Source organism: Nematolebias whitei, chromosome 6 (genome assembly GCF_014905685.2).
Source record: "Nematolebias whitei isolate Nwh7 chromosome 6, NemWhi1, whole genome shotgun sequence".
Lineage (NCBI taxonomy): Eukaryota > Metazoa > Chordata > Actinopteri > Cyprinodontiformes > Rivulidae > Nematolebias > Nematolebias whitei.
Window position 1 is genome coordinate 53,054,222 of NC_056503.1, and position 23,290 is coordinate 53,077,511.

The following is a 23,290-nucleotide window of genomic DNA, read 5'->3' on the forward strand; positions in this document are numbered from 1 at the left end:
CTCAACCACCTGGAGCAGAAAAACTCTTACGTCCGTATGCTCTTTGTGGACTTCACATCCGCCTTCAACACCATGATCCCCCAAACCCTGATGGACAAACTATCCACACTAGGACTAAGCCCCTCCATCTGCAACTGGGTACTAGACTTTTTAACAAACAGACCACAGTTAGTGAGGATCCACAACCTCTCCTCCTCCACCATAACCCTCAGCACTGGCTCTCCTCAGGGATGTGTGTTGAGCCCCCTTCTGTTTACTCTGCTCACATATGATTGTGCAGCTACCCATCCAGGCTGTCACATTGTAAAGTTTGCAGATGATACAGCGGTGGTGGGATGCATCACAAACAATGATGAGTCCAGCTACAGGCAAGAGGTGGAACACCTGGAGAGCTGGTGCAGAGAGAATAACATTCACATCAATGTGAAGAAGACAAAGGAGATGATTGTAGACTTCAGAAGGAACAAAAACACCTACACCCCCCTGAACATAAGAGGATCTGCGGTGGAAGTGGTCTCCAGCTACAAGTACTTGGGTGTACACATGAATGACAATCTCAGCTGGAGCAACACCACCACCAGCCTGATCAAGAAAGCTCATCAGAGACTCTACTTCCTCAGACGGCTGAGGGAAGCTCAGTCCTCACCTCCTTCTACAGGTGTGCAGTGGAGAGCATCCTGTGCTCCAGCATCAACGTGTGGCATGGAGGCTGCACAGTTGCGTAAAGAAAAGCTTTGCAGAGAGTGGTGAAGGCTGCACAGAAGATGTTGGAGTCAGCCTCCCCACTATCACAGACATCTACACCTCCAGATGCAGGAAGAGGGCCACCTGCATCATGAAGGACCCCACTCACCCAGCACACACACTTTTTGCCCCACTCCCCTCAGGAAGGAGGTTGAGGAGCATTAAGTTTAGAACCACTAGACTGAGGAACAGCGTCTACCCTGAGGCTGTTAGACTCATGAATCTCTAACTAGAATAATCACTGTGAAAAACCATATCATGTTGCTGCTGATCTGTTTCATGTCGCTGCTGATCTGTTTCAGTGTTGATGTGTTCATGCGTGCACATCTGCTCACAGACTCATGTTCATGTTTGTGCTGATGTTCAATGTTTTATGTTATGAGTGCTTAGTGTATATTTAGTTGATGTTTTTCTTAGTTCATATCTTAGATGTTATTACTGTTTTTCTTATACATTTTATTGTTGGATGTAACTGGGACCCTGTGTACATAATTTCGCTCCACCACATGTACCACATGAGGTGCGAATGACAATAAAGAATCTCTGACTCTGACTCTAAAAGTAAACAATATGTGAAAAATACATTGTTTTTCCTCAGGCTATCCTTGTATGATATTAACATTAGTTTGATTATCTAAAAAGTGTGTTATAAAATATACACAAATGAAAGACTTTTGTAAGAGGGCAAATACCTTTTCACATCACTGTCTATAAAATGTACTATAAATAAAACTAACTTAGCATGCACTTATAAAATACTTCCACCCCACCCAAAAAAAGTATGTCTTCCCTTACATCAGGACACGAATGCTTAACAGGCAGTTTTTGTTTCGGTATTTGAACCTTTGCTTCCTCATTAGTTACTTACTCTTTGGAAAGTGTTGATTGACAGCTGTGCATTTTGTGCTTGAATGAGCAGCCATATTTGCTCTTAAATTACAGTTCTTGTCATGACTTGATCTCTTATCTTCTTCTGCAGTGGAGGAGTCTGACATCATTGACTTGGAGAAGCGCTACTGGCTGCTCAAAGCTCAGTCCAGGACTGGTCGTTTTGACTTGGAAACTTTTGTCCCGCTGGTGTCTCCTCCCATCCATGCCTCACTGAGTGAAGGTAAGTACAAGATCTTTACCAAAATGTTATTGAGACACATTTGTTTTATTAGTCATATTACAGTTCATTTCATTTAAAAAATGTCTGGCTCACATTGAATTGTTGAGATCTTCAACTTGAACATTATATAAATACTGAAGAAGGCCAAGACCAAAGTGGAAAGACCAAAGCCATCTTAAAATAACTTCCAGTCTTCAAACTTTAATAGCAGTTTATGTGAACGCTATTTGATAGACTTTTACATTGCTGTGAATTTGTCAACACATTATTACTCAAAGCTCTGCAGTTATTTGAACTTTATTACTTGAACATTATTTGCAAGCGCAAATAGTGGCAGCTCTAGCTGTGGCACTTTTTATGTAGACTGGGGTCAATTTAGGTAGGAATTTCACAAAATTTCTGATATAAAAATACCAGAGAACATCAAAATACCAACAATTAAGGTCTATAACAGGTCAGGTGCAGACAGAAACATTAAAGTGTTTATTGTAGTGCAGGAATTTTTATTTTGTCCTATGTGTAGAAAATGGGGAGGAGTTGAAAAGTTTGATTGCCACATAGAGGAAGGACTTCTTGTGGCGCTCTGTGGCGCTCTGTGGAGCGTCTCGGTGGTCTCAGTCTAGAACTGAAGGTGCTGCGGTAAGAGTCCAGTGCAGCATTCATTCAACCTTTTATTTATACAAGTTCCCATTGATCCTCGAGTACTCATTTACAAGAGAGACTTGTTTCAGACAGACAAAAGCAGATAAGGAAAAGAGAAACATGAGGGGAGCGGAGGTAAAAAAGAATCATATCTCACACTATGTCTTGATCACGGCACAGTGTGAAAGTTGCAAAAAAGACCTCGCACATAAACAACAACATACCAATGACATCATAATACATTTATGCAAGAGGTGGCTGACAAAGGCGGTGGACACTGCCAGCAAGTTCCATATTCCTAATGAGAGATGGCACCTTGTCTATCAGCCGGCTCAGCTCTGATACAGATCCATAGATGTCCTTGGGAACGGAGCGGGTAGGGGGAGTAGCAAAGCAGAGCTTTTTGTTCACATAACCTCCAGGAGAAATTTGAAATAGTTAGCCTATTCAAGGCCAAGTGGGAAAGCCAGATTCAGATAACATCTGTTTTGTGTCAGGCCGACTCTGCTTGATTTTTTTTTGTCCGCCTCCCTAGTCCTGCTGGTACGTTTCAATGGCGACTCCAAACAGCCATATTTTGTGGTCACTCTACCGGGCCGTGCTTATAGCCTTCTCCAAGGTTGATTTCTTCACGCTAGCGAGTTCCAGGAACCGCAATTGGCCTGCGATTCTCAGAAATCTCGTCCAGCTTACAGCTTAGCTCACAAAGCATCTGAGTCTGAGTGCTCGAAGCACGGCACATGCCTTCACACAAGGCGGGTAGCCTCACAATAGAGCTGGGCCATATCATATTGTTCACGATAATACCAGTAAAAAAAAAAGCTTGCCCGGGAAAATAAATGATATCACGATGTGCTAATTTCATGACATAAGTACGTCAGTTTTTGCCCCGCCTCATTAACAGAACTGAGTGCACCGAACTACTGAACCAAACTGCAACACCCCCCCACCCCCCCCACACCACCACCACCTGTCGGTACTGGCATAATGCTAATTAGCTGGGCACAATACTAGCTAGCTAAAATGCTAAAAACAAACGATGTGCGGCTCGGCTGCGTTTCTCCATCCAGCTCTAAACTGCGGGTACAGACTGACGGCTCAACTATCTCTCCCCTTCCACACCAGCGCAGCTCGGCTTTTTTCTCTCCCCCCACCCTGCTCTGGGCTACTGGTGCGGGCACAGCTTGGCTGGGTCCTCCTGCTCTAAACTGCTGGTACAAACATGCGCAGCTCAGCTGTGTTCCACAGTCCATGGAACAAGAACAGAGAGAGTCAGGTGATCAGAGACAGAGCATCAGAGAAATTAATCATTCCTGCAGGAACAGAAGAAGCTGAAACACCACAAGCTTCAGGGTCAGCTGATCACCTTGTTACAACTTCTGGAAATACAGCTCATTTAAATACAACATATATTTTGTTGTATGTTACATTTATGCTCAACAGATCTTAAGCTTCATTTTATTTATATATTTATTTATTGGGGAGTGGTGGCGCAGATGTTAGAAGATGGGCCTGTGATCGGAAAGTTGCAGGTTCAACTCCCGGTACTGTCAACATCAAAAAAATGTGGGTGGAAAAGGTGAAACACCCACACTTCCCTCCACCCTCATTCGCCCCACTCTAGGCCCCTGAGCAAGGCCCTTAACCCCCACCATCTGCTCCTTAAACAGGTCTCTGTTGAAAATGAGTTCTCGTGGCTCAATGAGAATACCTGTATAAATAAAGGGTAAATAAATAAAAATATTTAGTTATGTTGGGAAACTGCACCTGCACTTTAGTTTTTGTGGTGGATTTTGTTTATATTTGGTGCAAACTTTTTCAATCTCAATAACAGAAGGATCATTTTTATTTTTAGGCTGAATACTTTACTCAATAAGAACAAAAAAAAAAGTAGAAAAGTTTCGTCTTTCATCCGAAAGACTTCCGCAGTCTGAGGTGCTGTATTCAGCTCAGTCTCTTAAATAGCACCTACTCAGAGTGGATCAACCAGTTTGCTGCTGACAACCAAAACCAGCTGCTCACATGCTCAAGAAGGACCATCGGCCTAACGATGGATCATTAGCACCTGATGGCTGTTTACTATTCACAGGGGGTTGAGTGATACTAGCAATCACAGCATTGTAAGAGGGGGACAATTGAACACGTAGGCCTCCACCCCTGTTTAATGATGGACGATTTCTTTTCACAAAGATGGCCTCCTTTACTCCTCTCTCAAACCATCCAGGATGTGAACATCTTCATCCCTGAAAGAGTGACCGCTGGCCTGGAGATGAGCGTAGACCGCAGAGTCCTGGCCTGATGATGTTGATCTTCTGTGCTGGTCCATCCTTTTGGCTAGTGGCTGTTTAGTTTCCCCGATGTAAGGTGTATGATTTCTGTTTTTTTTTTTTTTTTTTTAGTTATAACACAAAATTTATCATTATCGTCAGAATTCTCTGAAATATCACAATATTATATTTGAGCCATATCGCCCACCCCTAGTTCCACCTACTGCCTATAGCTGGACTCATCATTGTTTTTGGTGCATCCAACCATCCCTGTATTGTCTGAAAACTTTACAATATTCATTCAACCTTTATTTAGACAGGTAATCCCATTGAGCCTTGAGGACTCATTTACAAGAGAGACCTGATTATGAATATGACATCCGCCTATGATCCTATATATCCGCCTATATGATCCACCTGAATATGACAGCCTGGATGGGTCATGTACAGTTATACATTAGCAGAGTGAACAGAAGGGGGCTCAACACATAGCCTTGGGGGAAGCCGGTGCTAAGAATTTTGGTGGAGGAGGAGAAGTCGTGGATCCTCACAGACTGGTCTGCTGGTTAAGAAGTCTAGGACCCAGTTGCATAGAGAGGAACTTAGTCCTAGTTTGATTAGTTTGTCTATCAGGGTCTGAGGAATCATGGTGTTGAAGGCAGATGTGAAGTCCACAAAGAGCATACGGACGTAGGAGTCCTGCTCCAAGTGGACGAGAGCAGTCTGGACCACAGAGGAGATGGCATCTTCTGTTGATTGATTCTCATGGTATGCGTACTGATGAGGATCCTCGTTGATGTTGATGTTAGCTTTGATGCGGATCATGACCAGCTTTTCAAAGCATTTAGCGACTATCGGGGTGAGGGCTACCGGCCAATAGTCATTCAAATCAGTCACTGTAGAGCTTTTTGGAAGTGGGATAATGATGGCAGTTTTGAGGGAGGTGGGAACCGTTGCCAGGGTGAGGGAGGAGTTAAATATGTCAGCCAGCATCTTGCAGAGTTGATCCGCACAGTTGTTCAGCACCTTCCCCGGGATGTTGTCGGGGCCGGTTGTCTTGTGAGGATTAATCCTTCTGAAAGTACTCCTTACTTCTGCTGAGATCACGCTGAGGAACTCTTCTTCCTGTGATAAGGTGAGTCTGGTGCTGGGTGGTCTGTTCCGGTCCTCAAAGCATGCATAGAATCTGTTGAGAGCATCAAGCAGTGATGGATCATTCGGGCATTGTGCACCTCTGCCATTATACAAAGTGGAGGAAAGACAGGCTGCAGGTCTCTTTTCAAATACTTAGAGAGTTGGTGCCATTATCAGAAAGTAGTAAAAGCTGCTAAATCCAAATACTACTTTGATATAATTACCTCAAACTCTCACAACCCACGTGTCCTCTTCTCCACCCTAAACTCTGTTCTCCACCTCACTGAACCATCACCTCTGGAAGCCTCAACTGAGCTGTGCGACAACTTCTTATATTTCTTTTTGGAAAAATTGCGACCACCAGGGCTCTCATTTCCTCTCTAACTCATGACCCATCCATCCCACCTCTATCTGTAGCTCCTTTTGACCATTTTGAACCCATCACTCTATCTTCTCTAGAGCAGGTCATGTGCAACTTGAAACCTTCTGGTTCCCCCTTTGATGTGGTCCCCCCTCGACTACTAAAGGAGGTTTTTCCAACTCTAGGTCCGTCCATTCTTGATATAGTAAACAGTAGTTTATCCACTGGTGTGGTGCCAAAATCCTTTAAACATGCTGCTGTCCAGCCTCTCCTGAAAAATCTATACCTTGACCCCTCAGTCGTTTCCAACTTCCGACCTGTCTCCAAACTCCCATTTGTTTCTAAAGTACTAGAGAAAATAGTCGAGTCCCAGTTGAAGTGCTTCCTGGAGGATAACGCCATCTTAGAGCTTTTCCAGTCTGGCTTTAAACCTCTCCACAGCACTGAAACTGTCCTGCTGAAGGTCTTTAACGACATCTTCAGATTCACAGATACTGGTGATTCTGTGCTGCTTGTCCTGTTGGACCTCACAGCCGCCTTTGACACCATTGACCATGAGATCCTCATTGCTAGGTTGGAGCAGTGGGTGGGCGTCACAGGGTCAGCCCTCAATTGGTTCAGATCATATCTCGCTGACAGATCCTTTTGTGTCTCCATCAAGGATTTTAGTTCTGCAGAGGCATAGCTTAAATGGGAGGTTCCGCAGGGGTCCATCCTGGGTCCCCTCCTATTCTCTTTATACCTGCTGCCGCTTGGTGCTATTTTCCGAAAACACAACATGCTCTTCCACTTCTATGCCGATGACTGTCAAATTTACTTCCCCCTAAGACACAATGGTACGTGCTCTATTCAACCGCTGCTCAACTGCCTGGCTGACATCAGGGACTGGATGGCTTTAAATTTCTTGAGTTTCAATGAAAAGAAGTCTGAAGTCATGTTGTTCCCTCCCAACGACACGATCACAAACCACTGTCTCGACCTTTCCGCTCTAACCCTGTCAGAAAAACAAAGAGTCACTAATCTGGACGTGATAATGGACCCTTCCCTGAAACTTAACAATCATGTAAACATGATTGTTAAATCATGCTTCTTCCAACTGAGGCGGCTGTCTAAACTGAAGCCCATATTGTCCAAAAAGAACCTGGAGACAGTAATACATGCATTCATTACATCTAGGCTTGATTACTGCAATTCACTCCTGTTTAGTATCAGTCAGACCTCCATTGCACGACCACAACTGGTCCAGAATGCAGCAGCCCGATTTTTAACCAGTACAGGCAAAAGAGAGCACATTACACCAGTTTTGGCCTCACTGCACTGGTTACCAGTTCACCTTAGAATCCAGTTCAAAATACTCAGGTATGTCTACAAATCACTGAACAGTTTCGCCCCCCCCCATCTCTCTGATCTGCTACAACCGTATGTCCCACCACGTTCCCTGAGGTCAGCGGACCAGTTGCTCCTCACAGTTCCAGGAACTCGTCTTAAGCGTAGAGGTGACAGAGCCTTCTCTGTAGCAGGACCAAGACTCTGGAACGAGTTACCTCTGCTTGTCAGACAGGCCCCCTCCCTCTCGGTTTTCAAGTCCCGCTTAAAAACTCACTACTATTCAGTAGCTTTCAACACCAGATGATCTGTGTCTTGAACCTGTATGCTCTATACTGGTTTGTCGTCATTATTCTGCATCGTTTTTATGTCTATATTCTGATTTACCTCATTTTGTATTTTGCTTTGTGTGTTACCTGTTGTTTTGTCTGTACAGCACTTTGGTTGGCCTTGTAGCTGTTTTAAATGCTCTATAAATAAAGTGGTATGGTATGGTATTATAATCTGTTATGCACTTAATGCCCTTCCACATGTTCTTTGGGTCTTGTGAGGATAATTGTCCCTGGATCTTCTGTGCATATGCTGCTTGGCCCTTTTAATACCAGGATCCAGCTCTAACTTCCTCAGCTTCTGTGAATTGCCAGACCTGAAGGCAGTGTCCCTTGCTTCCAGCAGGGTGCAAAGCTCTGCTTTCAGCTAGGACTTTTGGTTCGGATAGCTCTTTACATTTCTGAAGGTGGTGACGTCATCAGCACACTTACTAATGTAACACAGGACTGAGGATGTGTTTTTCTCAAAGTCTAGCGCTCCCCCCTCCTTAACAGCAGCTTCCCTGAAGATCTGCCAGTCTGTGTGTTCAAAGCAGTCTTTCAGTATATAGTCACTGTTTCTTACCCACCCCTCTAATTTCTTTTGTGTTGGTCTGGAGCGTCTCAGCAGGGGCAGGTAAGCAGGAGACACAAAGATTGATATGTGATCAGAGAATCCGAGATGGGGGGGGTATACGGCTTTATATGCGTCTTTTACGTTGGTATAAACACAGTATAGTGTGTTATTTCCTCGTGTACGAAGGGTCACATGCTGATAACTTGGCAGTGTCTCATTCAGATTTATGTGGTTAAAATCACCAACCACCACATAAAAAGCCTCTGGGTGTTTGTTTTGAAGCGAGCTGATATTATTATTTAGCTCCTTCTGGGCATCTTTAGCATCAGTGTCAGAAGCTATGTAAACAGCTGTTATGTATACTGCTGTAAACTAGCGGGGTAAATAATGTGGTCGATACTTCACAGTCATGAGGCCATGGTCTTGAGCCGGAAAAGGGTAGAGTGCCCTCTCCGGGTCAGGGAGGAGGTCATGCCCCAAGTTGAGGAGTTCAAGTATCTTGGGGTCTTGTTCAAGAATGAGGGAGAAATGGAACGTGAGATCGATAGGCGGATAGGTGCAGCATCTGCAGTGAAGTGGGCGCTGTACAGGTCTGTCGTGGTGAAGAGAGAGCTGAGTCAAAAGGTGAAGCTCTCAATTTACCGATCGATCTACGTTCCTACCCTCATCAGAATCAGAATCAGTTTATTATTGCCATGTCAATGAACAAGGTTCACAAACTAGGAATTTGCTTCGACATAAAGTTGCGAATAGTAATAAAGTAAAATAAAATAAAGTTAAATGAAAACATAACATAAAACATGTACACCCATAAATAAAGTAAAAATGAAAACATAACATAAAACATGTGTACACCCATAAATAAAGTAAAAATGAAAACATAACATAAAACGTGTACACCCATACAATAGAAAACAATAAAAAAGCTTAGAGAACAGTACAGATGGAGTATTCAATTATAATACAGATATAATGTGACCAAAGCAAAAATTATGAGGTAACATTATGAGTGTTCAGGAGTCCAACAGCAGAGGGGAAAAAACTGTTCTTATGGCGGGAGGTTCTGGTCCGAATGGACCGAAGCCTCCTGCCTGAGGGGAGTGGTTCAAACAGTCCGTGTGCAGGGTGAGCAGGGTCAGCTGTGATCCGACCTGCTCGCCTCACAGTCCTGGAGACGTACAGGTCGTGGAGGGATGGAAGGCTGCAGCCGATCACCTTCTCAGCTGAGCGCACAACGCGCTACAGTCTCAGTCTGTCCCTGGCAGTGGCCCCGGCGTACCACACCGTGATGGAGGAGCTGAGGATGGACTCGGTGATGGCTGTGTAGAACGGCACCATCAGCTTGGCCGGCAGCTTGGCCTTCTTCAGCTGTCGCAGGAAGTACAGTCTCTGCTGGGCCTTCTTGATGAGGGAGCTGATGGTCGGCTCCCACTTGAGGTCCTGGGTGATGGTGGTGCCGAGGAACCGATAAGAGTTCGCAGTGGTGATGGAGGTATCATTACAGGTGAGGGGGGAAGAGGGGCTGTGGCTTTCCTGAAATCCACAATCATCTCCACTGTCTTCTGGGCATTGAGTTCCAGGTTGTTGCTGCTGCACCAGGTCACCAGCCGGTCCACCTCCCTCCTGTATGCAGACTCATCACCGTCCGAGATGAGCCTGATGAGGGTGGTGTCATCTGCAAACTTAATAAGTTTCACAGAGTCATGGCTGGAGGTGCTGCAGTTGGTGTACAGGGAGAAAAGCAGGGGGGAAAGCACACAGCCCTGTGGAGATCCTGTGCTTATAGTCTAATGAGTGTCCGAGACAGCTCTCCCCAGCCGCACGCACTGACTCCGGTCTGTCAGGAAGTCTGTGATCCACCTGCAGGTGGAGTCAGGTACATGGAGCATGGAGAGCTTGTCTTGGAGCAGAGCAGGGAGGATGGTGTTAAATGCAGAGCTGAAGTCCACAAACAGGATCCTGGCGTAGGTTCCTGGGGAGTCCAGGTGCTGCAGGATGAAGTGAAGAGCCAGGTTTATTGTATCATCTACAGACCTGTTGGCCCTGTAGGCAAACTGCAGGGGGTCCAGGAGGGGGTTGGTGATGGACTTGAGGTGAGATGAAACCAAGCGTTCAAAGGTTTTCATGACTACAGACGTGAGAGCTACAGGTCTGTAGTCATTTGGTCATGTGACACGTGGCTTCTTGGGGACAGGGACAATGATGGAGGACTTGAAACAGGCTGGGACGTGGCATGACTCCAGTGAAGAGTTAAAGATCCCTGTGAAGACCGAAGCTAACTCTCCAGCACAATGTCTCAGCGTGGAGGGTGACACAAGATCTGGGCCTGCAGCCTTATGTGTGTTCAGCCTTTTAAAAAGCCTCCTTACTTCATCCTCTTGTACAGAGATAGCAGGGGGTTGTCGGGGGCAGTCCCAAGTGGTTAAACCAGTTGGGCTGGGGTTGGTGTGGAAGATGGAGGAATGTGAGTCCATGACTTCAAAGCGTGAATAGAAGTCGTTCAGATCGTTTGCCAGTTAGATTGTCTGTAGAATGAGGTGCTCTGGGCTTGTAATTAGTTATCTCTTTCAGCCCCCTATTTTTTTTTTTTTTGAAAGTTTGATTCGTGCTTTATTGTTTTTTTGTGCTTCTTTTTTTAAATTTTTTTTAAATTTTTTTTTATTAATAACACACAGAACTACAAAACACTACAAAAGAGAAAGATATATACAAACACACGTGAAGGGTGTCAGAACTACAGTTTACAAGCTCGGGGGGTTACAAAATGATAAAAATTGAGTAATAAATATATAAAAAACATTAAATGAAAAGAATAAACATAAGAAACAAAATGGAGCAAAACAATATGAGAAACTTAAAACAACATGTTTTTTTATATCTGTTGTGAAATGGTTCTAGCAGTTTTCCAGTTTTTTAATCTACTTATTGAAGAATAGTACAACTTGAATTTGTTCATAAAACACGGGAAGCAGGGCTGAGTGTCCCTCCACTTACTACAATGAATGTGGTACTTTGCTATAAGGATGACTATATTTATAGCATCAGAGTAAGCTGAGCTTAAATTATCCATATAAAATAAAATGGCATCAGCATCAAAGGGAGGAATGTTCAGTTTTAGATTAATCCAGTTTGTAATGTCAGTCCAGAAACTTTGTGAGTATTGACATGAAAAAAACAAATGTTCAAGAGATTCATCTTCAGATTTACAGAAGGTACACAAATCCACCTCAAATTTAAACCTTCTGTGCAGAAACATGGCTACTGGATAGATCTTATTTATTATTTTAAAATGGTTTTCTTTCACTTTAGGAGATATAGGCCATTTGACAAATTTTGAATGAGCAGAAGTCATTATGGTTTTATGATTTATATTGGGAGGTTTCGTGAATGAATCCGTTGTAATCATAGTAAATCGTTTGTCGCATGCATTCATTGATCATCTTATTACATTTGAGATCAACTAAACTACAGTCATTTAGTTTTAATGTGGCATCCAAACAGTCACCTTAGAATACATAATGATATTTTTAATTAACTGAATCAAGGCTAAAGGGATTGCTTTACATACCTTCATAAAGTCTTTATGGCAGCAGCTAAGGTTATATTTTCTAACAAAAGATGAGAAATTTAAAAGATCTCCATTACAATCCAAGATGTCTGTTACAAAAATGATGCCTTTTTCATACCAGTCTTTTCTAAATGTTGACTTTCTGCCCACTGTGATTGCTCTATTCTTCCACAAAGTTGATCCATGAGGTGAGAAGTTATGGTGAAATATCATTTTCCAGAACTGAAGAACTTGTTTGTGGAAGTTTGATAATTTAACTGGAATCTTCGTCACTTCAAAGTCACACCTTGCAAGGAAGTCAATTCTTCTTAGCTGCTTAAAAATGGAGGCAGGGATATGAAACCACATTGAATTTAGTTGTTGTAAACAAGTTTTTAACCATTTAGTCCTAAATGTTCCAACCATTGCTTCAAAGTCTAGTGCATTAATACCACCATGCTCATGTTTTTAACTAGTTGGGACCTTTTAACATAATGAGTCTTATTTTTCCACAAAAACTGAAAGATAATGGAGTTGGCTTTTCTTATGTTTTGTGGTGATCTATACATAGAATGACGTGGATAAACAGCCTTGGAAATGCCATCTGCTTTAGTCAACAGGTTCCTTCCAAAAATAGTCAGATCTCTTGTCAACCAACGGCTGAGACTTTGTTTCATATCTACTAAGCGGTTTGAGATGTTATCATCTTCCCTTCTAACTGCATTCTTAGATACTAGTACACCCAAATATTTAACTTCATGTACGACTCTGATTGACTGGATGTTTTTATGAATACAAGTATGAATGGGAAGGATCTCACATTTGTTAATGTTAAGTCCTAGACCTGAAGACTTAGAGAATAGTGAAATTGTATTAAGGGCTCTTTCAACCATTAAATCATTTTTTAAAAACAATGCTGTCATCGGCAAATTGACTAATCTTGTATTCTCTATCAAAAACGTTAATTCCCTTTAACTCAGGATTGCTATTAATTTTTCAGCCCCCTCCAGACAGAGGCAGAGTCATTTGCAGAAAACTGTTGTTCCAGCCGTGTGTTGTACCTGGATTTAGCCTTTGACACCTCCTTGCTAAATCCATACTTCGCACGTCTGTAGTTGTCTCTGTCCCCCTCTCTGAAAGCAGCCTCCTTCTACTGACGAAGCTGTCTTAGTTTGGATGTAAACCAGGGTTTATCATTATTCAAAATGACTCTGGAGCATGATGGGATGATGCTGTCCTCACAGAAATGTATATATGATGTCACAGTGTTTGTGTATTTGTCTAGACTGTCTGTAGAAGCCCTGAACAGGTCCCAGTCTGTGGTGTCCAAACACGTGCGTAGCTCCTCCACAGCTTCACTGGTCTACTTTTTGGATGTCCTCACCACAGGTTTTGAGAGCTTCAGTCTCTGTCTGTGTGCAGGTATGAGGTGAATCATCTCATGATCTGAGAGACCCAGGGCAACACGAGGCACAGCACGATAAGCACCGCTCACTGTGGTGTAACAGTGATCCAGCGTGTTTCCTTCTCTGGTCGGGCATTTAACAAACTGTTTATATTTAAGTAGTTCATGCCTGAGGTTTGCTTTGTTAAAATCTCCAAGGATAATAACAAGGGAGTCCAGAAAAGTTTGCTCTACACTCGTAATCTGATCCGCGAGCGCGCGTTCAGCCTCGTGCACATCCGCGCACGGTGGGATGTAAACAGCGACCAGAATAAATGAAGTTAGCTCACGTGGAGAGTAGAATGGTTTGCAGTTTATGAAGAGATATTCCAGAGAAGGAGAGCAGTGCTGGGAGATCACTGTCACGTCGAAGCACCAGGCGTTGTTGATAAAAAAAAAAGAGACTCCTCTGCCTTTTTTCTTTTCTCTGGAAAGTCCCCGCTGTCTGTCAGCGCGGAGGAGCTGGAACCCCTCGAGATAGAGCGCGGAGTCCGGGGTCTTCTCGTTGAGCCATGACTCCGTGAAGCACACCTCATCTATGGTCATGAGCTTTGGGTTGTGACCGAAAGAACGAGATCTCGGATACAAGCGGCCGAAATGAGTTTTCTCCGCAGGGTGTCTGGGCTCTCCCTTAAAGATAGGGTGAGAAGCTCGATCATCCGGGAGGGACTCGGAGTAGAGCTGCTGCTTCTCCACGTCGAGAGGAGCCAGTTGATGTGACTCGGGCATCTGTTTAGGATGCCTCCTGGACGCCTCCCTGGTGAGGTGTTCCGGACACGTCCCACCGGAAGGAGACCCAGAGGAAGACCCAGGACACGCTGGAGGGACTATGTTTCTCGGCTGGCCTGGGAATGCCTCGGGATTCCCCCGGAGGAGCTGGACCAAGTGGCTGTGGAGATGGAAGTCTGGGCCTCCCTACTTAGGCTGCTACCCACGCGACCCAACCCTGGATAAGCAGAAGAAAATTAATGGATACTTCACAGTTAGTTGCTCTAAAGCCTTGGAGCATGTACTCTTTGTCAGCGTACAGTTTGTGGACCAACCTTTATTTATCTAAACACATACTCCCTCTTTCTGCGTCTTTCCCGTTTTTTTGCTGCAGCGGTCCACTCGAAGAAAAAGTCTGTTGTCTAGCTGGAAGGCTGTGTTCGGCATGTCGCTGTTCAGCCATGTCTCTGTGAGATAGAGTACTACACATTCCCTCATCTCCTCTGAGACACCCACTCTTAGTCGATGCAGATCCATCTTGTTATCCAAGGAGTGGACTTTGGACAGAAAGAGAGAGGATATCGGGAGTCTGCCAGTCCTAGCGTTAGCTTTCAGCTGCACTAACACACCAGCCCGGCAACCTCTCTTCTTCCCCCTGGACACGGCGCCTCCTCTTGCCGTTTGAGCGCTGCTGTCTCCACGCTGATGTCCGTAAAAGGTGCAGTCTGCCCAGCTTAGTTTTAAGGTTGTTATTGATTGCTGCTGTATTCAGCATTAAGTCCTTTTTCATCCTCATCAGTTTTGATTTGGCTATAATTCACATGCTTAATGCGTGCAGTCAGGTTTTGAGTCTGTTTTTCAAAACTCCTGAAAACTGGGATCTCACTAAGACCCTGTGAAACTGCGGCTGCTCTGAGCACGGCCATCTTGTCTGAACATCTCATCTGAGGTGTGGAACATGGCCCACTTGGACTCAATGACCCCCCACCTCTGCCATTTTTAGTCCCCAACTATCAAATTATATTTATTTATATTATATATTAATGTAAATGTAATAAAATAGTCTCTAAAAGTTGCAACCCATTGTGAACGTGTGCATGTATACAAAACATTTGTAGTAAAAAATAAAAAAAGACAAACAAAAGGTTCGTAAGCTCAATCAAGCTAAATCACAAAAAAGGTTAAATCATGTCACCTGGACAGTTTATTTTAGGGAGAAACGTTTCGTCTTTCATCTGAAGACTTCATCAATCTGAGGCCTGCCACCAAACTCTCTTATAAATAGTACCTCATTGTGGTGGTTCAAGCCAACCTACTGTGGATTTCACAGAAACTGGCTTTACACATTCATATAAGGACCATCAGCATCCGTTCTTGCTGGCAGGCTTAGACTGATGAAGTCCTTTGGATGAATGACAAAAATCTCCCAAAAAGAAACTGTCCAGATGACATGATTTAACTTTTTTTTGTGATTTGTAATTTTAGTTTAAAGAAACCATTACACAAAGTCTCCAAAAATATACTGTTTATAGAAATCAACTAAGCTTACAGTGACAACTTAGTGGGTGTCAGTGTTTGATTCAAACTATTTAAACTTTTGAAAATATATATAAATATTAACTCACAAACTCAAGTTCTTATTTTTGACCTTATAGAATGGCGTTTGACTTCCTAAACACTTGTTTTTTGTACAAACATAATCTGAGTGTTTGCTGTTGTATTTCAGGCTTGTTTCATGCTTTTGATGAAAATCGGGACAATCACATTGACTTTAAAGAGATCTCCTGTGGACTCTCTGCATGCTGCAGGGGGCCCATCGCTGAGAGACAGAAATGTAAGCATGCTGAAATTTAATTGTTTACCCATTATTAATTATCATTTAGAATTGTCATAACAAGTACAATATACATTTTTATGACCGTATTATGAATAATAATTAAAAGTGAAAATGTTTTGTGATTGGTACATTGTTGTATTGCTAATAGTCTTTTAACTGATGCTTTAATTTACCATTTAAACTTGAAGAGATCTGTCAGTGTTGTGCTGTGAATCCATATTTTTATCTGACTTTTTTTTACTGCCAGTTTGCTTCAAAGTGTTTGATGTAGACCGTGATGGGGTTCTGTCTAGAGATGAACTCCATGAAATGGTAGTGGCGTTGTTGGAGGTGTGGAAGGACAATCGCATTGACACGATCCCTGTAAGTAAACCCACAGGCTGTATTGTCACATTGATATGAACACATAAATCACCAAGACTAAATCGGTGTGTTTTGAACTTTTTCTCCAACAGCAGTCTCAGGTTTGGTTAACAGGTGGCTTTGATGGCATGTAAATTTTAGTTTCATCTACACTTCGCAGAAAAAACCCCAAATAATTTGGATGTTAAAGCGATGTTTTCTGTGCTCCTGTTTTGTCAATTTTCTGTTTTGACCTGAAGTACACTAACAGCAGAGATATTATTTAACCAGATTTCCTGCTTGCTCTCGTCTATACCAAGTTGTATCTCCTTTCCACTTTTCTCAAAACATACAAATGTGTCATTGATATTTTCTTTTTCTTTTATTCATCAAACAACAGTGACATTTTCCTGATTGTGTAGCATCACAGATATTCAGCAGTCATTACAAAGATAAAGTGTTTGCATTATTCTTAGTCCTTGTTTAAAAAAACAAAAAACACAAAAAAGTTAATGATGATGCCTATGAATGGGTCTCAGTTCCTGTAATACACTCTGGCCTTCTTCCATTTGAAGACCACATTAGTGGATCTACATTGACAAATAAAGCCCCCAGTAGACTCCTGCGTACGTCCATACGCGGAGATACGCACGCACGCACGTACGTACGTACGTACACAGAGGTTCGAGCTTACCCCCTCAGGGCATGTCGTGCAAAGCTCAATTTTTATGACCGCGTACGTGTATGCGGTGTCGCACAATAAACTGCCCGGCGACGGACTGTTTTGTATGTGACACCATTGTATTAAATTCCCCTTCTTCATCCCTGGTCTGGCCTTTCCTTTTGTTTTTTTGCCAAAAGACAAATGCTCTCTTCCTCCTCCGTTGACTTCATGACTGAAATGGTGAGAAATGAAAGAATTTGTCACGAGCGAATTATAAACTCAGGTCCAGCGTGGCTGCGGGAGGGTCTGGAGATTTCTTGTTGGGCTGGTCTGATGTGTGGGCTGCAGGACCAGCGCTTCTTGTTTTTTTTTTTTGTTTTAGAACTTTTTATTATCAACATATAAACACAGAACACTGCTGCAGCTGAGGCTGCCAGCGCTCTTTTTTTTCCCCTTCGATCTGTCAATCAATCCAGTAGGTGTGTCAGCAAATGACCAATCGGCGACCTCAATTTGTCCCAAAGGTAAACGCCCCTTGTCTGTGGAACTGACTGCAGCTGCTCAGGGTGTACGCTCGAGTATGAAGTCTGAACCCTCTGCATACAGTACGTGCGTACGTACGCGTGAACGGACGTACGTGGGAGTATACTGGGGGCTTAACCGACTTGTGTTGTGTTTTTAAATTTTTTTTATCCCCTTACTATGCTTCATTTAGGAGCTGCCAAAAGTCTTTGAACCTTGTGTAATTTGAAATCAAATAATTCTTACATTTCACAGATACAATATGTTTATAAAAAATTGTAGGAATAATTTTCAGCCTGCTTTAGCTGATCATATAGTACTTTAGATACAATTATAGCTGAGACTGATGGTATCAAATCTAACTTTAAAGAAGTATGTTAAAGTACAATGAAGTTGTTACGGAGCAGGGATGGACACATGAACTTATACCAAACCATCCGTCCATCCATTATCTTCCTCTTCTTCCAAAGTCAGATTGTGGAGGCAGCATCTTGAGTAGGGAGGCACAGACATCTCTTTCCACAGCCACCTCCTCTAGCTCTTCTGGGAGGACTCCAAGGTGTTTCCAGGCCAACAAAGTGACATAGTCTCTCAAGCGTGTCCTGGGTCTTCCCCAGGGTCTCCTCTCAGTCAGACATGCCCGAACCACCTCTCTAGGGAGCTGCCCAGGAAGCATCCATACCAGATGCCTGAACCACCTCAATTGGCTCCATATAGTGTGGAGGAGCAGCGGTTTTACTCCCAAGTTTCTCCCAGATAACTGAACTTTTCACCCTATCTCTAAGGGAGTGTAGATGAACAGATGCTCAGATATATTCATCAATTAACACGGATTCCTCATTTTTCTGGACTGAATAAAACGTGCATTGAATTTAAAGAAATGCAAACGTGAGACGTCATTTATCTTTGACCCATCAAAATGAATGCGGTCATTTATTTACAGAATCAAAGTTTAACATCAAACATTTACATTAATTTGGCAAATTATGAAAATAACAACATAAGCAATCGATCAAGAAAAATCATACGGCCATGATTTTTCCGTTGCTTCACCACAGACATTTATGAAAACTGTACAATTATGATCTTTTACCCACACGGCGGTGGATGAGCACTTTACACAGACATTTCTAAAATATCTGGAAGAATATCTACTTGATAGAAGAGTTTAAAGATGAAAAGATGAAGTTTAAAGGGGAGAAAGATGGTGGTTGAGGTAGAGTGTTGAACAGAACGGCACTCTCCGGGCTTTCTTCAGCTTCTTCCTTACAGTACACTTAGGTGGTGAAATCGACTCTTTTACCTGGAGATGTCTCAGGCGAGATTCCGTTTAACGCACCCTTTCAGCGTCTCCGTAGGATGCTGTTACTCGTCCGGAGTAGCGGCGAGATTCTGTCCGCCACAGCTCACCTCAGTGGAAAATGTTATAATCCCATGAAACTCGGAAGAGCTCTGTTGTCATGTCAGGATCTTCCCGGCTCCCACAGCTACTGCCCAGCGCTAGGACATATCAGAACTGTCCGCGCCGCCGAACTTCTCCAACTCGACAGAACCGTGTATCCAACAGAACCCACAGAACTGTGTAGACCAGGAAGTACCGACATTTTAAAGAGCCCTTTTCCCGGTTCATTCGGGAGTCTTCCCATTGGTCAGAACCGACCAGACGGGGTGTGTTTTGTGACGTAAGAGGTTAGAAGACAGCAAGAATTGTTATGGAACAGATCAGAAATGTTCTCACAGACAGAGAGAGTTTTGTTTTGGCGAGTTTTAGAAACAGGTGCCAAAACCCCCCTGTTGACGTCTGAGAGGATGAAAACAAGGCAGTTGTTCCAACACATGTCTGCTTCGACTCCTGACCCTGGAAACGCACACTTGCTCATTCAAAGGCAGAAATCAGAAAATGCATAATTACTCTGTAACAGCTTTGACATGAGTTCTAACTTTGCATGAGAATTAAAAATCATTACACAGTTAATAAATTGATTAGTTCACTGCAACATCTAAAATGGTTTTTGAACTAAGACACTTTGATTATCAACATTTGTAAAATAGTAATGATAATAGAACAGAGAGTGTTCTTCCACTTGAATTTTCAAGAACGAAAGTCTCAGGATGGGTGAACCTGTATTTCTGGATTCAAATCAATGAAATGACAGTTCCTGTCCCACAAGGTTCTTAAGGTCAAGAGTTTTGACCTTAGGCTTAGTCTTGACCTCAGATTAAGTTCACTACAGGAGGGTCTAGCTATCCTGCGGAAGAAACACATTTCAACCGCCTATGTCTACAATGTCATTCTTTCGGTCACTACCCAGACTTCACGACCACAGGTGAAAGTAGGAACGTAGACTGACTGATAAACAGAGAGCTTTGCTTTACAGATCAGCTCCCCCTTTACCACAATGGACTGGTGCAGAGTCCACAATACTGCAGATGTTGCACCAATCTGTCTGTCAATCACTCCATACTTCCCTCACTCCTGAATGAAACCCCGAGATACTTGAACTCCTCCACTTGAGGCAGAACCTCACCCACGACCTGAAGAGAACAATCCACCCTTTTCTGATTGAGGACCATGGACTCAGATTTGGAGGTGCTGATTCTCATCCCAGCCACTTCACACTGCTGCGAACGTCTCCAGTGAGTGTTGAAGATCATGACGCCAACAGGACCACATCATCCACAAATAGCAGAGGTGAAATCCCCAGGCCACCGAACCGGACTCCCTCCGCCCGCTGGTGCACTGAGAAGTTTTGTTCATGAAAGTTATGAACAGAATCAATGACAATGGGCAGCCCTGGCATAGTCCAACTTCCTCCCCGAAGGAGTCTGACTTACTACCGGCAATGCAAACAAAAACCAAGCACCGCTTAAATAAGGACTGAACAGCCTGTAGCAATTAGCCCCCAATCTTGCTTTTGCCTCTCAGTGAGAAGGTTGCCGGATAGAGTCCTGTCCAGGGACCTTTTTGGGTTGACTTTGCCTGTTTTCTTTGTACATGAATGGGTATTCTTTGTATACTCAGTTTCTTCCCACAGACCAAAAAAGTGTATGCTATGCTAATTGGTAACTCTAAATTGTCCATAGGTATGAGTGTTTTTTTTTGTCTCTTTGTGGCCCTGTGATGGACTTGCATCCTGTCCAGGGTGTACCCTGTCTATCACACAGTGATTGCTAGATACGGGCACCAGCGACCCCCATGACCGGAAAAGAAAGAAGCGGGTAAAAATAATGGATGGACGGACGGACATTTTAATACGCCAAATTAGGACAGGTTGAGTGTTGACTACTTTAAATTGATTTATTGTTTTACCTTTGCAGGAGCTGGACTGTTGTGTGTCAAACATAGTTGAGGAAATTCTGAAAATGCATGACACAACCCAGGTAAGGAATATCTTTGTTACAAGTGTTGCAAAGATATTGCACTACACGAGTTCCATTCATCCTGTGAATGTGGCCTCATCTCTTAAAACGTTCCTTTTCTTTTAGCTTTCTACAACTCCCCCAAGTTTAACAGTGTCATGATGAAGAGAGTTATTGTGTACTAATTTTTAAACCTGCCAAAATGAGCCCATTAGCCTGAAAGACCTTTCTATGAACCTGACCTGAGTTGAAACAAACCGAGTAGATCTAAAAAAAATTGTCAGGTCCTCTGGATGGGTTCAAGAAAATAAAAATTCAAAATTGTAGCAACGTTTCGTCTTTTATTCGAAAGACTTCTTCAGTCTGAGGAGCTGTACAAAGCTCACTCTTATAAATAGTACCTTCTCGTAGTGAATCAACCAGTTTGTTTTTGACATTCAAAGCTAGCTGTTCACATGCTAAAGGAGGACCATCAGCCTAACAGTGGCTCGTTAGTGTCCTGATGGCTGCTTGCTATTCACAGGGGGCTGAGTGATACTCAGTGATCTGAGATGGTAAATGGACTTTACCTAAATAGGGCCTTTCTATCTTATTGAGATATTCAAAGTGCTTTACACTATGATCTGTGTCCTCATTTACCCATTCATACAGCACTCTACTATTTAACTTTTTACAAAGAATAATCAGTGCTTTATCACATTCATACACCAATGGGACACACATTGGAGGCAATGAGGGGTTCAGTAGCTATGTTTACATGGACATAAGTAATCCGATTAAATGGCCATTCAGAATAAAAATGCGTCATGTAAACGCCCCATTCTGATTATTTTTTGTTAATTCAGTTCGATTTGAAAGAATTTGTAATTATAATGAGATGGGTGGTTTATGCCGATTCATAATCCGAAGGTGTGCATGTAAATACTTGATCTGTTCATTTTTTCCGATGGTGAAAAACTGACCTGACTGCGCATGTGCGACTTTGTCATTTCCGCCTGGCTAACGCTAATAATATTAGCATGTTGAGGAAGCAAAACAGGTCAGTGAGCGACACAGCATTTCTACTAGAAACTTTGAAAGAGCTCAAAATGATCTGTGTCACCTGTAGCTCAGTCAAGGAGTGCAGAAACATCTCCACCGTCATTAAAACCTGTTGCAGGTCCATTTTGGGTGCTCAGGTTTGTTTACGTTCATCCCAGAAGTAAACCGGACGTAGAACTACTTCTGTGTTTTTTTTACGGAAAGTTCACCACTCTGCACATGTCAATACTTCTGTTCAGAACAAAGCCCGCTGGATGCAAACGCTTGTCATGAATGGATTATGCCCGTGTAAATGATACATTTGAAGTATTTAATCTGAAAACATTTCATTCAGGTCAAAGAATTTTGCGCATGTAAACATAGTGTAGGGATGGCACCATCTAGTGGGCCTTCCCCCTGTCTGTTCTCCCTTGTGTCTGTATTGATTGTCTGATTATCGTCGTATATGAATGTATGTATGTATATATATGTATATGTATGTATGTATGTATGTATATATATGTATATGTATGTATGTATATATATATGTGTATGTATGTATGTATGTATATATGTATGTGTATGTATGTATGTATATATGTATGTGTATGTATGTATGTATGTATATATGTATGTGTATGTATGTATGTATGTATGTATGTGTATGTATGTATGTATATGTATGTATGTATATATATGTATGTATGTATGTATGTATGTATATATATATATATATATATATGTATGTATGTATGTATATATATATATATGTATATATATATGTGTGTATATATGTATATATATATATATGTGTGTATATATGTATATATATGTGTGTGTATGTTTGTGTATATATGTATATATATGTGTGTGTATATATGTATATATATGTGTGTGTATATATGTATATATATGTGTGTGTACATATGTATATGTATATGTGTGTATATATGTATATGTACATATATATGTGTGTATATGTGTATATATGTATATATATGTGTGTATATATGTATATATATATGTGTGTATATATGTATATATATATATGTGTGTATATATGTATATATATATGTGTGTACATATGTATATGTATGTGTGTATATATGTATATGTACATATATATGTGTGTATATGTGTATATATGTGTACATATGTGTGTATATGTATATATATATGTGTGTATATGTGTATGTATATATATGTGTGTATATGTGTATGTATATATATGTGTGTATATGTGTAAATATATGTGTGTGTATATGTGTATGTATATATATGTGTGTATATGTGTAAATATATGTGTGTGTATATGTGTAAATATATGTGTGTGTATATGTATATATATTTATATATATATATATATATATATATAT

The 23,290-nt window shown here is 42.2% G+C and overlaps 1 protein-coding gene across 1 annotated transcript in view; it reads left to right on the forward strand.

Moving 5' to 3' along the window:
- Nucleotides 1–23,290, forward strand: part of usp32 (ubiquitin specific peptidase 32) — a 296,302-nt gene that overhangs the window by 82,877 nt on the left and 190,135 nt on the right. The window contains exons 6-9 of the mRNA XM_037677753.1: nucleotides 1,724–1,855; nucleotides 15,896–16,003; nucleotides 16,254–16,369; nucleotides 20,853–20,915. Coding sequence (XP_037533681.1) covers nucleotides 1,724–1,855; nucleotides 15,896–16,003; nucleotides 16,254–16,369; nucleotides 20,853–20,915 — 419 coding nt within the window. The remainder of the gene's footprint in view (nucleotides 1–1,723; nucleotides 1,856–15,895; nucleotides 16,004–16,253; nucleotides 16,370–20,852; nucleotides 20,916–23,290) is intronic.